The following is a 14,250-nucleotide window of genomic DNA, read 5'->3' on the forward strand; positions in this document are numbered from 1 at the left end:
ACTTGTCATGTAAACGTAGCTTTACCTTAATCTTTGAGAGCACATGCAAGTGTTCCACTCATACTACTTTTGCAAACTCATGTCTGTGATATCCAAACCATGCTCCTGTTGTGCCCACTGTAGCCCCTCATGCGTACCCCATGTCACCATGTGCCACTCACTTGCTAAACCGCAGGGCTCCGGTATGCATGTGGCTCTGGACGGTCTGCCAGCGCCCGGCCTTGCTGCCCCCCGTCACCATGCTCCGAATGCTGTCGCTGCGACTTGGCACAGCTCCTGTACTGGAGCAAGCGCCACCCCCGCTGTCACTGGCCCCTGGTGAGGGTCCAGCTCCGCCCTGCCCACCCTTATCCACAGCCCCACTGGAAGATACGATGTGGGACCACGGACAAACAGACACGGTTGGACGAGAAGAAAGGATCAAGAGAGGATTGACGAGAGACAGACGCACAAACGTACAAGGCCGGAGAGTAAAAGAGTTTTCAGTTAAGTTAGTTGAAGTGGTAGGAGTAAATTTCATGAGACTCAAATTTTATCTTTTAGTTCTGGTAAAAAGGTAGGTAAATCTTCTTTCAATGTCAATGTCTTATGTAGCAGGACTTTATAAAAATCATCAGCTTATTCCCAGATCTTAAAATCAGGCAAACACAACCACAGACGACTCAAAACATGTTCCACCTAACAAACACTAACCCAAAGTACAGAAATGGAAGCTGAAAACCTAAAACAAACCTCGGGATCATTTAGCAGCAATCACCTGAAGAAATCATCTTTTTTTTCTTTTCTTTTTTTTTGTCTCATAGTCAGTCTCTCGCATTCAAAAGAAAAGTTTTGGTCCACAGTTTATCATTGGTTTGCCTTATTCATTTTGACATGTAAGTGATTTTCATCTCCAGTAGCAGCTATAGTCTTGCTGCTGTTTCTGGAATCGTAATGCTGAAGTATGACCCAGTTTTGTGGCCCAGCATGAGCTGTCGGATGGCTTTACATTTTACTCTGAATTACTCTAGGAAACTGAGGTGTTTATAGTCGACGGATGGAATTCAAGGCGCCTTGCTACAAAGCAAGCAGAAAATAACTTGTGTTTTGTTATCAGCTTGTAAACTGGTATGAAGTGTGTTGCCTAAAATGCTTATTACAGTCTTCACCCAGTGCAAAAACTAGTTAATGGCTCCACTTTGGCGTCAGGTGTCTAAAGGAACACAAAACTGTTACTTAGTTGCATGATGTTAGAAACAACTTCCTTTACTTTCTTCCTGTACTTTTTTAAAACCATAAAATCATACAGTTTTTTTTTTTTTGCACAAACTGTACCACAAATATTTACTATGGTAACTGAGATCTGTAGAATATTGGATATAACTTAAAACTTGTAATAGTTTTCAGAACAATATGTGGTCTAAACCTTGGCGAATTTGCAAATTTTCTGTGATCATTTTTTAACTCCAATTTGTTCATACAATCCTTCTCAGATTTAAGGGCAGAAGCAGCCATTTTATAAAGATCTGTGCTGATGCAATAAAAAAGTATCCCCAATTCTTACATATTTCTTCCATTTTTACTTCATGTGACGATCCTTCTAAAATTTTCAGATCGTCACATGATTTTTAATATCTGAGTAAATAATCTGTGTAAAAATAAATAAAATAAACGATAGTTTTCAAATAAGTTCTTTCATTAAAAAACAAACACCCAAAAACTATCGAAACCAAGAATAGGCAAGTAATATCCCCTTAACGCTTTACTTAGTTCTTGAAAGACAACCAATAGCATGGTTCAGTTGTTTTAAAGTGGTTACATTTACTTGATTTTAAGATGATTTTGGTGTCTCAAATGTAGAAAATTAAAACTGAAAGCAGGTGTACTTACCTTTTGTACCATCACAGTACTTTAAAACTAGAAGCATTTAAAAAAGTAGTTGATATTTTGTTTTCTGTAAACGATTGCAAGCAGAAAATAAGTTTTAGTACGTTTTTCCGCGACTCTTCTGTGGGAACATATGGGAAACTTATGATTTTCCAAGCTCCACAGTTCTCAGGGATTTACTTGTAAATAAAGAGAAATGGGCCAATTTCACCACGCAAAGCTATGGCGATGATTGACCTGCTGGCTGGTTGAAGTGGGCCGCACGGCTTCGTAATTATGCTGATGCATCATTCTAGGTTTTTAAGGCTGCACATGCAGGTGATGAGAGCACACAGCACTAATGTCTGTAATCTCACACACCTGCAATGCTTTAATCTAATGTTTACCACCAATGACTCCCTGCAAGAAAAGAATACATATTACTCAGCATGCTACAAATCCACACCTGCTGACCTGGACGGAGAGCCACAGAGACGAGTACAGACTGAACGCTGACTTTATTACGGGACCTTTGGAGTAAAAACAAACCACACGACAACAGCTGCACAACAGGACGGTGTCTCTAACACTTAGACAATAAGTATTTTACTTAGTGAAAGGGTACATTTGGTTAGCACATTTAGAGTGATCTTAAAGAAGATCTCTAGTAATTTTTCTTGCCTTCCAATTGACCTCTAAATTGTATATTTGTTCTGCAAAAACAAAATAAACGTGCTGCAGTAATTTAACATGTGGGTAATGGATCACTTCAGAAATGACACTCTCACCAGTTAATAAATGCCAATCAAAACTAAGCACTCACATTGATAGCCTAATGCAACGCCATCATAACAAAGGCTGCAATCACCACTCCTCGCTGAGTTTACAATATTTTCGGCGTCAGTGCACAGACGGAGTAATTGATCACCTGGAGGTTTTGAAAGAGTCAAGTGAGTTGTAATTAGAGAGGATAAGAATGAGCAGGTTCACCTGATGCCTTGGTGATCATGTGAGATGCATCTAAATGATGGAGTGGAGGCTGATAGGTAGCAGACGTTTTAACCATCCAAACACCTAATTGCTCTGCTGTTTACAAAGGAGGCACTACTTTTGGAACAGAGCTCTGTCAGACTAGACTCAGGAGGGCTATCAGGAAGCCTTACAGCATTTAGAGTACTACGAGCTAAAGTGGGAGTACTTACAACAAGCAGAAAACACAGAGCGAGGGGAGGAAGAGGTGAGACAGGAAAACATAAAGACCTCACACATACAAACACAGAGAAATAAAAAGAAACTGTGAAAAGCAAAATTAAAGAACAGCGTAAAGAACAGATGGATATTTCAAGAAATGTGCACATTTGTTTTCTGGTGGAGAGCCAGAATATAAGATTGATTGTAGAACTATGGCCAGCTGCTTGGTGCACTTGGCATGAAGACTGGCAACATACCAGGAGAGCTGTTCAGAGGGAACAAAATCCTTCTGCCAAAACTTCCTACAATTACTAGTTTTTGTGTTCAGCTTGAAAACAAACAAAAAAAAAAGCAAAAAATACTCGAAATCTGCACAAATGCTGCTTAGCTAGATTAAAATATTGAAAGTATACAGAGATTCTCAAAAGTGTACACACTCTGGTTAAAATTGCAAATAATATGATAAATTGTTTCAAAATTTGTAGCAGGTTATGTGATACTTATCTTGCATAATTCAATTCAATAATAAAATGTTTAGCAAAAACAATCAAGCACTAGTAGTCTGGATTATGTAAGTGTTCACATAAAAACTAACTTTGCTGAAATACTTTTTGATTTGAGTTCAAACCTAATAAACCTGAAATAAAGTTTGTCTCCAAGGACGCATTATTTGTATCCCATGTCACAGTCAATCCGGACATTGAAAACAATACTGATATTAAAAGAACTGACTGAAAGAGAAGACTGAAACTGGTTGGGAAAGGTGCTAAGAGCTCAACACTTAAGGAGCTTTATGAACTTTACAACGAGTTCTGGTTCTGTTCTACAGATGACACCAATCTCCTGTATTCTTTAAGCTAGGACTCAGAAGTAGGTTTGGAAGACAGAAAGTATAAAATCTCTCCAATCCTCATAGAATAATTTGCTACGGTCTGATAAAATCACATGGAAATATTTGAGTTAAAAAGGTATGTTTGGGGGAAAAACAACAAAAATATAATTTATGTTTACTCAAAAAACATTGTAATCACAGTGAGACATGGCAGCAACATGCAGTGTGTTTTGTTTTGTTTGTTTTTTGATTGAACCTTTTTATATCATAAGATCTCAGCACCTTAACAGTGGTGTTTACACTTTTGAGAGTCACTTAAAATTTGAAAACAGTTGAAGGAGCTCTGAGTGAATAACAATAATTTTATGCTTGTGCTGTAATTTCTCAGAAACTACTGGGTTTAGTTCTTGGGGCTGCCATAATTTAAACACCTGGAAGGCTCAGAAAGCTCATTTGTTTCCAATTTTTATGTTAAAGTCCTATAATTTGTTTGCTGTGGCTTCATATTTAATTAAAAACATTTTGCAGAAGAGAAGCATTCATTTTCAGATCCAACTTTCCTCCAGAAAACCAATAAGTACACTTCTGCAAATGTCAAGCTCTTTGTTTAATCTGACCCGAAACAAATTTTAAAAAGACAGTCAACCCTCAGTGGAGAATCTAATTGCTTATAATTATTATAATTGAGCAGATACGGTGTTTTGAGAAGAAATTAATTGACCCGTTGAATGAAATATGAGGAAAATGCAAAACGGTGAAATCTGCTTTGAGGGTTATCTGTCTCCATGATATCTCTCCATGGGTTGCAGGTGAAAGCCAAAGAAGGTCTGGTGAGGCTCACAGGGCTGTAAGCAATGGGACTGTCAAACATTTTCACTTGCAGGGCATGTATGCTCTTCTGAAGCTAAATAAAATGTTACTGTAACAATCCATTGTCAGTGGATATGTATTTCATAGAAAATGTTTCCCTGTCAAGCCTGAATCTGTGATTCTTGATTAAATTGAATTGGAAATTTCTTAGGTGTCAAAGGAAGAACATATTTTGCATTTTATTTTATTCATAATTTCAGTTTTATTGTAGATTTCCGGTGTTATGTATGGGATCAGTGAATTATGTTGACTATTTTTGTTCTATAGGAACACCACCTTCTAATATAAATGCCATTTAAACAAATGGTTATGTGTCTGATAGTGTTTGAGCAGTCCTCAGAATCACAGCAATATTAAGGGATGGAGCTGCACATCTCTATCAGGTGCTGCATGGCCAGCAGTGCATACTAAACACCACTGCATGCCCAAATGTAGAAACATGAGGATTATCAGGGATGAGAGGAGACTGCTGTTAAAAGACAAATGGCCAGGCAGCGTTACAAAATGAGGTTTTTTTTCCACTCCTCTGCGGGATATTACAGTGACCTTTTAAATGTTCAGAATGATGAATTGACTATCATTTGAATTAGATTTGAAGAAAATTTGGGCATTTTGTCAGCCATGAGCAGCAAAACACATGAATAAAATAACTTCTTTACTGTTGCAGCCCCTGTTGATGACAGCCCTGCCCAGACTGAGGGGTCCCTTACCAGCCACGACCAGGACTCACTTGGGAGTGAGGCGAGGGTCTCCGTAGGGAGCATAGGGAGACATATTTAGGAGGAACTCCTTGGGCGGGTAGGAGCTCCACCTCTGCTGCACGTTGCTGCTGTCATTGTTATTCCAAAAGTCTCTGTCTAGATCGCTGCAGCCAGAGAGAGACAGCAAAAGGTTAGACATCTGAGAGCGTCAAACAGTGACAGGCAGCTATAAAGAAAGAAAACATCCACAGATGAGTGAAGTGTCTAAAAAAAAACCAGCATGGAGAGAAAGGATGTGATAAACAGGGAAAAGTAAACAACAATAGTATGAAGTAATAATAGCATAAAAACTGGACTTGATGTTTGATGTTAAACATAATGACAGAATGGGCTGGAGCAATTAAAGAAGATGATAATGGAGGACGAGGATTGCTGCAAGGATCGTTATAGAACATTAGAAATAGAAAAATACAGGCCAGAAGAAAACCATATGGTAAAAAATGAAATTATAACAATCATTACATATAAGTAATAATATGATGCTTTTCTGAAAATAAATAATAAAAAAAATCTGTAATATAATTACAGCTTAGACATTAAACATTAGAATTGCGAAATATCTTCACAAAAATCACACTTATTATGAAACAGACTGAGAAAATTTAAAAACAGCAACTAAAAAACGATTAATCTGACTTGTTGTATACAACGAACCTTAACACCCATATTTGTTACTCTTATGTTACATTTTTTTCAACAGATCACTTTACAGTACTTTTGAAACCAACCCTAACCTACTCCAGATAAAGATCCTATTATTATAAATCAGCCGCCTATAAGCGGTTACATTTCTTGTTTTAATGTAACCGTCCCTCAGCTGCATGAAGTGTGGCTGTGTGTCTTGCTCAAGGACATTTTGACACACAGAGCCAACAGTCTTCCAATTAATGGATGGATACTGTATTACTAATTTACAGCTCCCTATTAAAAGACTGATGAAAAGGATGAGAAATCTCAATAAAAGCCATTTGATCATGAATCAGTGATGAGTATTATTGCTGTAATTGAGGAGAACTTCTAAAATTTCAAAGAAAAAAAGACAAAGGATGTTGTCAGTTTTCAGCAGTCTCAACTGTAATAATATTAATATTATGAAAAGATTTAATTTTTAAAATGTATCCTCTCGGATATCAGATGTTTCCAATAAATGGAACTAATGATTATTTGTTCAATATGTACTACATTCATGCTTTGTGTTTGCTTGAACATTTCTTAGTGGAAACAATGTTGATGGCAGTAACTCTTATCTTTGGAGAGGATAGGAGCCTTTAAAATGTGTCCTGCTTTTGAATTTGTGGCTTACCAATACCTCCCAGCCATTAGCAAAAAACTTATTCTATGATTGACTTTTTTGTGTTTTTAATTGGATTAGATGTTAGAAATTTGAAAAAAAAAGAAGACATATTGACCATTTAACAGATTATTCACTTATCACATAGGCCCCTCATCAATGTGTTAGAGATTCGTACAACAAAAACCTGGCAGCCCCTATTCATGGTTGTCACCAGCTTGGTTAAACGCTCCTATAGGGAGCGGAAGGGGAAGTTTATTCAGAGTCATACTGTTACAGGAGAATTCAGCCATAGTTTTGTTTAGAAAATGTTTTCCATGACCCCGCTGACCACTGTTCTTCAGACAACTTGAAAAAACTAATTTCTCTACACTTTGTGCCTTAAGATTATTTTTTTTTAATTGATCGTCCTCGAAAATGTATTTCTACTTAAACAGTATCATTTCATGGCGGCCCTTCAGCACCATGCAGGGAGCAATCACATTACATATACACTATTACTATACATTAGCTCTGCAATCAGAAATTGGCGGTGAAAATCTGAAACTATCACCACATCATGGGTCATTTCCATGCGTCCACATCTACTCCCTCTCTGACACCTACTTGATGGCTTTATTTTCTCCTCGACCTCTCACAGATTCTGGAGAGCTGGCAGCCTCCATCCCCGGTTTATTTCTCTTCCCCTGAAAAGACGTTAAGCAGAGACACAGAGATAGAGAGGGACAAGAGAGAGACAGACCTTAGAGACATGCTGCGAATGATTTGTACAACTGCATTTTTTGCAAGTGAAGTGTTCATTATGTAGGCTTTAGAACGGCATCAGATTCCATCAAGTGTGGTTCAAAATGATAAATGAGAGAAGAGTAATAGATCTGGTTGGATGCCAGGCTGGCGGCACGCTTCAGAGGATCAAGGTGACGAGAGACCACTTTACTCTAATGAGATGCAAAAACACACTCTGAGATGAATGGAACATGCACAAACATATCTTTACAGAGATGAAACAAAATGCTATCCAATCCATCTGTAAATCAGACACACATAAGTCAGTCAGTGTTTAAACTCCATGGGATATGTTCATAAAACCCTACAGAGGTGGCACAGCAGTAAAACTGAGCTCACACATAGGCATCTAGGTTCCTTCTGATCACTTTAGTTCTGGAAGAGGTGAGAAATCCTAAGGATAAGTTTGGTCAGAGGTGTGAACTTGAGTCGAATTTTGAAGTCATAAATTGAATAACTTTTAGACACACCTTGACAAATTTGCAAAAAAAATGTAAGACATGACTTGAACCTTTTGACTTGAAAAGATTTGAGCTCTTAAACCACGCAGAGAGAGTGTTTCAACAGAAAGGTGAAAAGACCTCAACCTACTTTTGACATGCAAATCAAAGACTTTGTCTCACTTCTGATGTTAACTGTGCTGCATGTAGTGGTTTCTTCTTAGGAATTATATGTAAAAATAGTAACATTCACTTTAAATCTTTTGGCCTTTATAAATATTAATAAGAGTCAGCAAAATTACAAAAATTGAGAGCCATCGAGACATTATGCTGGTTACGTTAGTAGTACAGTACGATATACCATGGTATCAGTTTGTGGAAACAGATAATTATGAGTAAAGCTCTCCCTGCTTTTAAACCCTTACGCTATGTTTACATTTTACACTAAAAGTCTTAGAATAAAATCTAACATAGTAAAAAACGGTATTAAAAATTAGAAACAGTTTTTAGGGCTGAAGGCTCTTTTTGCAACTTACTGGATTTTGCTTTCAATTCTAGTTACAGTCACTGACCTGCATATTTTACTGAACTCCATGTTCACTGAACTCTTGAGGAATAAAACACAAAACTTTTTCTTACTGAATTACTTAGGCCTTTTTTACTCAGAGTGTCGACAGCAATCAGAGAAAGAGAGAGAGAGAAATGTATCATGTAGTTCTTGTAAAAAATATGTTGCTACAGTAAAATAGAAGGAAGTAACCTTCTGAAGCTGAACCTCATGAGGGACTTCTGCTACATCTGTTGCTGTAATTAAACCTTTTCCTCATCAACTTGAAGTTTAAATTACATACGACACTTTTGACATCATTTTACATCTATATTCTACAAATACTCTATGATGCATGTCTGACGATTTAAATTTAAAGGAGTGATCTGGTAATATGACAAACAGCAAAGATTATCCTGAACTGTTCACAACAAAAGGTGCATTTATGAGGGAGGCTTATGAGAATTAGAGACATGATATCTGTTTATAAATTAGAGAAGTTAGGCATGACTGTAAGTATGAGTGAAGTTGTTGAATAATTTTCTGCCATGTGAAAGACATACATAATTAAAATGAATTCCACGTGCACCGTATCAAAGTGTTTCAACGTTTAACTTAAAAATGGCACAATACGATTTAAAATGCATTTTTCTGGCATTTCTTCATCATTTCAAAGTACTGATTACCATCTATTTAGGTTCAAACAGATGTTAATTGTTTACAAACTACTAAATAGAGCTTTACAGATTATCGTGGGATAAAGAAATTTACAGATTGTCTGAAGAAATGCTTCCAAACATCTGTCCCAGTTTGAAGTCTTCTCTGCTAATATTATTATTAACATCAGTACTATCATTCTGGAAAAAAGCAAGGCTGTGCCACTGTGTAAAAAAAATATATTTTTAATATTTTTGTTTGTTTGGCCTGTGTTTACAAAACCTGTTGAATTTAATTCTGCTAAATTAAAAACTGATGTGCATCTTTGCATACTGCTCCAATTTGGTAAAGTAAAATGTCAACTCTAGCAAAGTAAACTTATTTTTAAATCGAGTAAGTGATGGGAGAGCATCCAACTTGTTTGGCCAATCAAATATACAAAAATGATGGCAAAAAAAAAAAACACACAACTCCTTATGAAGCTGGTAAGTTACTGTTGTTCTAAGTAGGAACTCTGATAAAAACTTTGCCCAGCAGCACAAACGGAAGCAAAAATAGGAGTTGACTTTAAAGGTGAAGAACTGAAGAAAGGTTCCTTCTGTCTAATGTTTCTGGGAAGCTATTTTATCAATTTTTGCATTTCTATGGGACCCTGTAATCAAGTTTTAACACAAGGGTTTCAAAACGTGGAACAAATTGTGCTATTAAATCTTGAAAGTCCAGACTGAGAGGAGTAGTTGGTGGGAGCAAATTAAGTCTTTAAACTCTATTGAAAGTTCTTTTTTTAACACTGATCTTTCTTATACAGTATTTCTGCGGCTTTATAAAGAAATTCTATGTAATATAATATTCCGGGCATTACTCAGAGTTGATTTTACCCGTTATAGGGGGAGTTATGGGTGCAGTTCTTCAATGAAAAATAGCACTCATAACTAATTTCCTTCAGACACCATCTATTCCTTTCCTTACTTTTCCAATATGATCGCTTCAGTCTGTTTTTAGTCAATGTTTGGTTTCTTCAACTTAGATACTGATCAATTTCTTAATCTAATAACAAGCTAAGACACTGTCATGTAAGCATTTAAGGTTTTCATGCTCATTGTTATTTTCTTTATAAGTGATCAGAGTGGATGATATGAACCCCCTAAACAAACGTACAATCTGACCAGAATGATTAATATTTATGCATCATCTACCACTTAATATTTTAGAAGAGAGAACATCAATTGTGACCGTTTCAAAAACCATCACAACTGAAAAAAGATCATGTTAAAAAAATTGGTCAGTGATAGAAATGTCTTCTTTGCTGACATACAGAGGATTAATAAGAACTGAGAGCATATTTAAAAAGAAGACATAAAATAGTTTATATATCATCTCACCTTTTTATGAGATGGACTTTGAATAAAACATTAGATCTAGCACTTGGTTTGACAACTTCATTTCATCTGTAGTGTTTTACTCTTTAATAACAATGATTTTGTGGGATAGGTAACTCAAATCACATCTCGAGATTGAATATTAGTACTTTATTTTGCTTTATGCCATTTTGACCTCAGAAACCCTATTCTACTGAAACTGGAAGTTTTTTTTTTTCTTTATCTGTGTAGTATCATAAGTAAATTATATAGCACTGGGTGACATAGTAGGCCACCTTCACTTAAATAAAGCCTTTGATGTAGGAAGCCTTTAAGTTTTAATATTTCAGGAAAAACAATGTTTTAATACAACTTAAAAGACTGTTCTGGAAATCTGTGAAGTAGTGGCTGGTGACTAATAAAACAATAAAATTTAGATAGGGCCAGTTGTATATTCTCCAAAACTAGCTTTGTTTCTTGTTTAATTATCTTTTCATTTATGCTCATGTAACTTTAGCAATCATGTTTACTTGTTTATATTTTTTATTTTACACTCTCAGCTTGTCAAGGATCGGAACGGTATTACTTTCCATCAAGTCAGGAACATGTGAATTATGAACTGATGTACATTGTTCCTTAAAAATATTTTAAAATGTTAAATATGTATTATTCCATATGCCTTAGTGTTGTTCTTATTTATCTCTTTTTTCCCAAACTTTATTTAACAATAGCTTTTCAATATTATTGGCATTGACATGGACATGTAGAAGCTTGTTGCAGGTGTGGATTATATGCTGTGTATTTTACTACAACACTGAAGAGGCGAGCCACAGACTTGATCTTGGCGCTGCACTTGTCAGAAGATATTTATAACGGCTATTGCGTTATACAGTTTGCTCCTGGTGAAAATGATGCTGATATTCAGTGACCTGGTTGTACTGATGCATTTGTGGTGTTATGCTCTGCAGTCCTTTTCTGTATAAAAGGCCCTTGGTTACTTTTCTTTCTGATTGGTTACTTTAAGGTCTAATTATGGAAAAAGGGGGAAAATCCTAAATAACCTTTAATTTTTAAAATGGTAAATCCTGAATAGATATGAATTTCACTTCTGTCCTAAATCTTTTCCTGTTTGTCCTAATCTAGTTTCTCTAGTACATGTTTTCAGGGCACAACCATTTTCATATTCACACCTGCTTGCAGGTCACTTCCCAGCCGACCTTCACAGCACATCTTTGGATTGTTAGGAGCTCCCTGGAGAGCATTACACACATATGAAGACATCATGCCATTTTAAAAGTCCCAGGCAAGCAGCAGCTTCACACCGAGGACCAGGGATAGTGCTAACCATCAGGATCCGGTACTGCCACAAAACCCTGAAAGGAGGTCAGTCTGACGTCAGGACCTGCTCAGCTGAATGAAACTGTGTGCCATGAATTATATATGAAAGCGAATACAGTCTCTGAAGAGCAGCTGTCGCAAAGTGTCCAATGAAATATAAGTATACATTGCAGCTTTCCAAAACAAAAGCACCAGAAGAACAACGTACAAAAGGTTTTGAGTTCTGTAGAAAAACAATAATCCAGGTAAAGTTTGACCAACACCAACATTCTGAATCTGATAAAGGCTTCTTAAAAATCTCGCTTTAAGGAAGCAGGTGCAATCAAAAAATAGTTGTAAACCTAACGGAGTTTTAATAATTCAATAATATGAATATTTATGACTATCTGAATAACCTAAAAAAAACAACCAACAAATATAGAACAATTTCATCATATTTAGATTTTTTTTTAAATCATACAAAACTTGTCAATAACATATTAAAACACCTCAATCAATATGTTCTGTTTTGCTGTTTTGGCTCTCTTTTAAAATGCCAGTTTGACTTTTTACATGACAGGTTTGTTACAGACATTACTCACCATTTTTGAACTGACAGGTGAACTGAGTATTTGTGTTCAAAAAACGAATGTCAAGCTGCCTGGAGCCTTTAAGCTTTCAGACACGACAAGCAAAATGCTTATCTTAATACAGCTTTCAGGGTCCTGCAGACAGATAGCCTATTTTTATATTCTAGTTTATCCATCTCTAATGCATACACAATAAACTCCATTATTTATCAAGCCACATCTCATATGCCATGCACAGCGGCGCAAACACTGTCAATAGACAGCAAAGCCAGGGGGCCTAACCTGATATGTACCTTTCACATCTAGCTGTTACACTGTAAACACGCAGAATAATATCAGATTCAGGAAATGAGAGACACATTTCTAACAGTCAAGAATGTACTATCAACTCGAGCTCATCTATCATTAAAGAGAATGATAAAATCTTCAGGTGAGAGAGAAAGGGCGGAGAAGGTACAATGTTGAGAGTGTGTGGGAGGATGTGAGAAACACAGAGGATGATCTGGAGGATGGGGAGAAACAGGAGCGACTGAGTGAGACGACCAAGCAGGGAGGCATGTGAAAAACAGAAAGAGACAAGATTGAGGAAGCTTGAAAAAGAATGTAGAATAATGAAGCTGTGCGGAGGATGATAAAGATGCAGCATGAGATGAATTGGACAGACCGTGATTTGCTCTTCAGCTCTCTTAAGTTGTGCTGTCATGGTGCTTGTTACACACTTGGATGTTCAACACCTTGTCTTCCTGCTTGTCTGTAAGCCTTTATGGCAGTTTCTACTTCTGTCCCACATCTCCTCCTGCTCTCCACCCATCTTTATCTCCTGCAAAATCCCATGGCAAGAAGCCAGACAGTCGTATAGCTACAGATTAACTAACTTACAGATTTAGGTATAAAGAAATATTTGAGTTTCCCAACATTCTTTTTTGACTGAAAGTAAAATTATCATTTTGGAATGGCCCAGCCAGCCTTGACTTGAATTTGATGGAGAATCTATGGAAGACCTAAAGGTTGAGGTGATGACAAGGTGTCCTTCCAACCTCAGCAACTTGGAGCTCAAAATACAGAGTGGAAAGATTACTGACCAGCTGGATTACTGTAACAAATACTTCTCCTTTGCAGACTGAGAAAAATGTAAATAGATTCAATATATCAAAAACAAATATTTTTTTCATTCACACTTTAACATTTCTTAAGCAAAAATTGAGAGAGTGTGCTCTGCATCTCATACCCATCAAGTGCTCCACATTTATAGAAAAAACTAAGTATAATCCCTGAATTCTCCAAGTTCTTGAAGTACTTTCATAAATTAAAACTCAAAACGTTCTTCAAAGTGAAAAAAAAACACATACTGTAAGTTCAAGAAAATTACTTTGCTGCATAAGATCATCAGCGAAAGCAAAAATGATTCCATGACAAAAAGTATTATACACTTCTGGACTTGAATAACTCAAATTTGATTCAGAATGGTTCTGTGCATTCAAAAGATATCACACACTTATTTTCTGGAAATTATTTGATACATAATGCCATCTCAAAAACAGGAGATGGCAACCACAAGTTCAGTTTGTAAACTACTATCTAGTTGTAAGCTTGAAATACATTGCAAAATTCTGCATAGATGAGATTTTTGGGGGGGTGAGAGGAAGCTTATTATGAGACTTTCTTCTATTTTTCTCTTATGGTTAAATTGGATCAGCTGGAGGGTCCCTGATAATCAACATGCCTGCATGCGCACTGCGCCACAGGTGAGGAGGTATTGTGCTGC

At 36.5% G+C, this 14,250-nt stretch overlaps 1 protein-coding gene across 3 annotated transcripts in view; it reads right to left on the reverse strand.

Moving 5' to 3' along the window:
* Positions 1-14,250, reverse strand: part of syt7b (synaptotagmin VIIb) — a 112,000-nt gene that overhangs the window by 45,752 nt on the left and 51,998 nt on the right. For 2 of the 3 annotated variants that reach the window (XM_028014969.1, XM_028014970.1), the window contains exons 3-5: positions 7,397-7,476; positions 5,469-5,603; positions 162-362 (exon numbers count right to left, since the gene is read on the reverse strand). In XM_028014969.1, the coding sequence (XP_027870770.1) occupies positions 162-362; positions 5,469-5,603; positions 7,397-7,476 (416 nt within the window). The remainder of the gene's footprint in view (positions 1-161; positions 363-5,468; positions 5,604-7,396; positions 7,477-14,250) is intronic. The other variant, XM_028014971.1, reaches the window with a different exon arrangement.

Source organism: Xiphophorus couchianus, chromosome 4 (assembly GCF_001444195.1).
Source record: "Xiphophorus couchianus chromosome 4, X_couchianus-1.0, whole genome shotgun sequence".
NCBI lineage: Eukaryota > Metazoa > Chordata > Actinopteri > Cyprinodontiformes > Poeciliidae > Xiphophorus > Xiphophorus couchianus.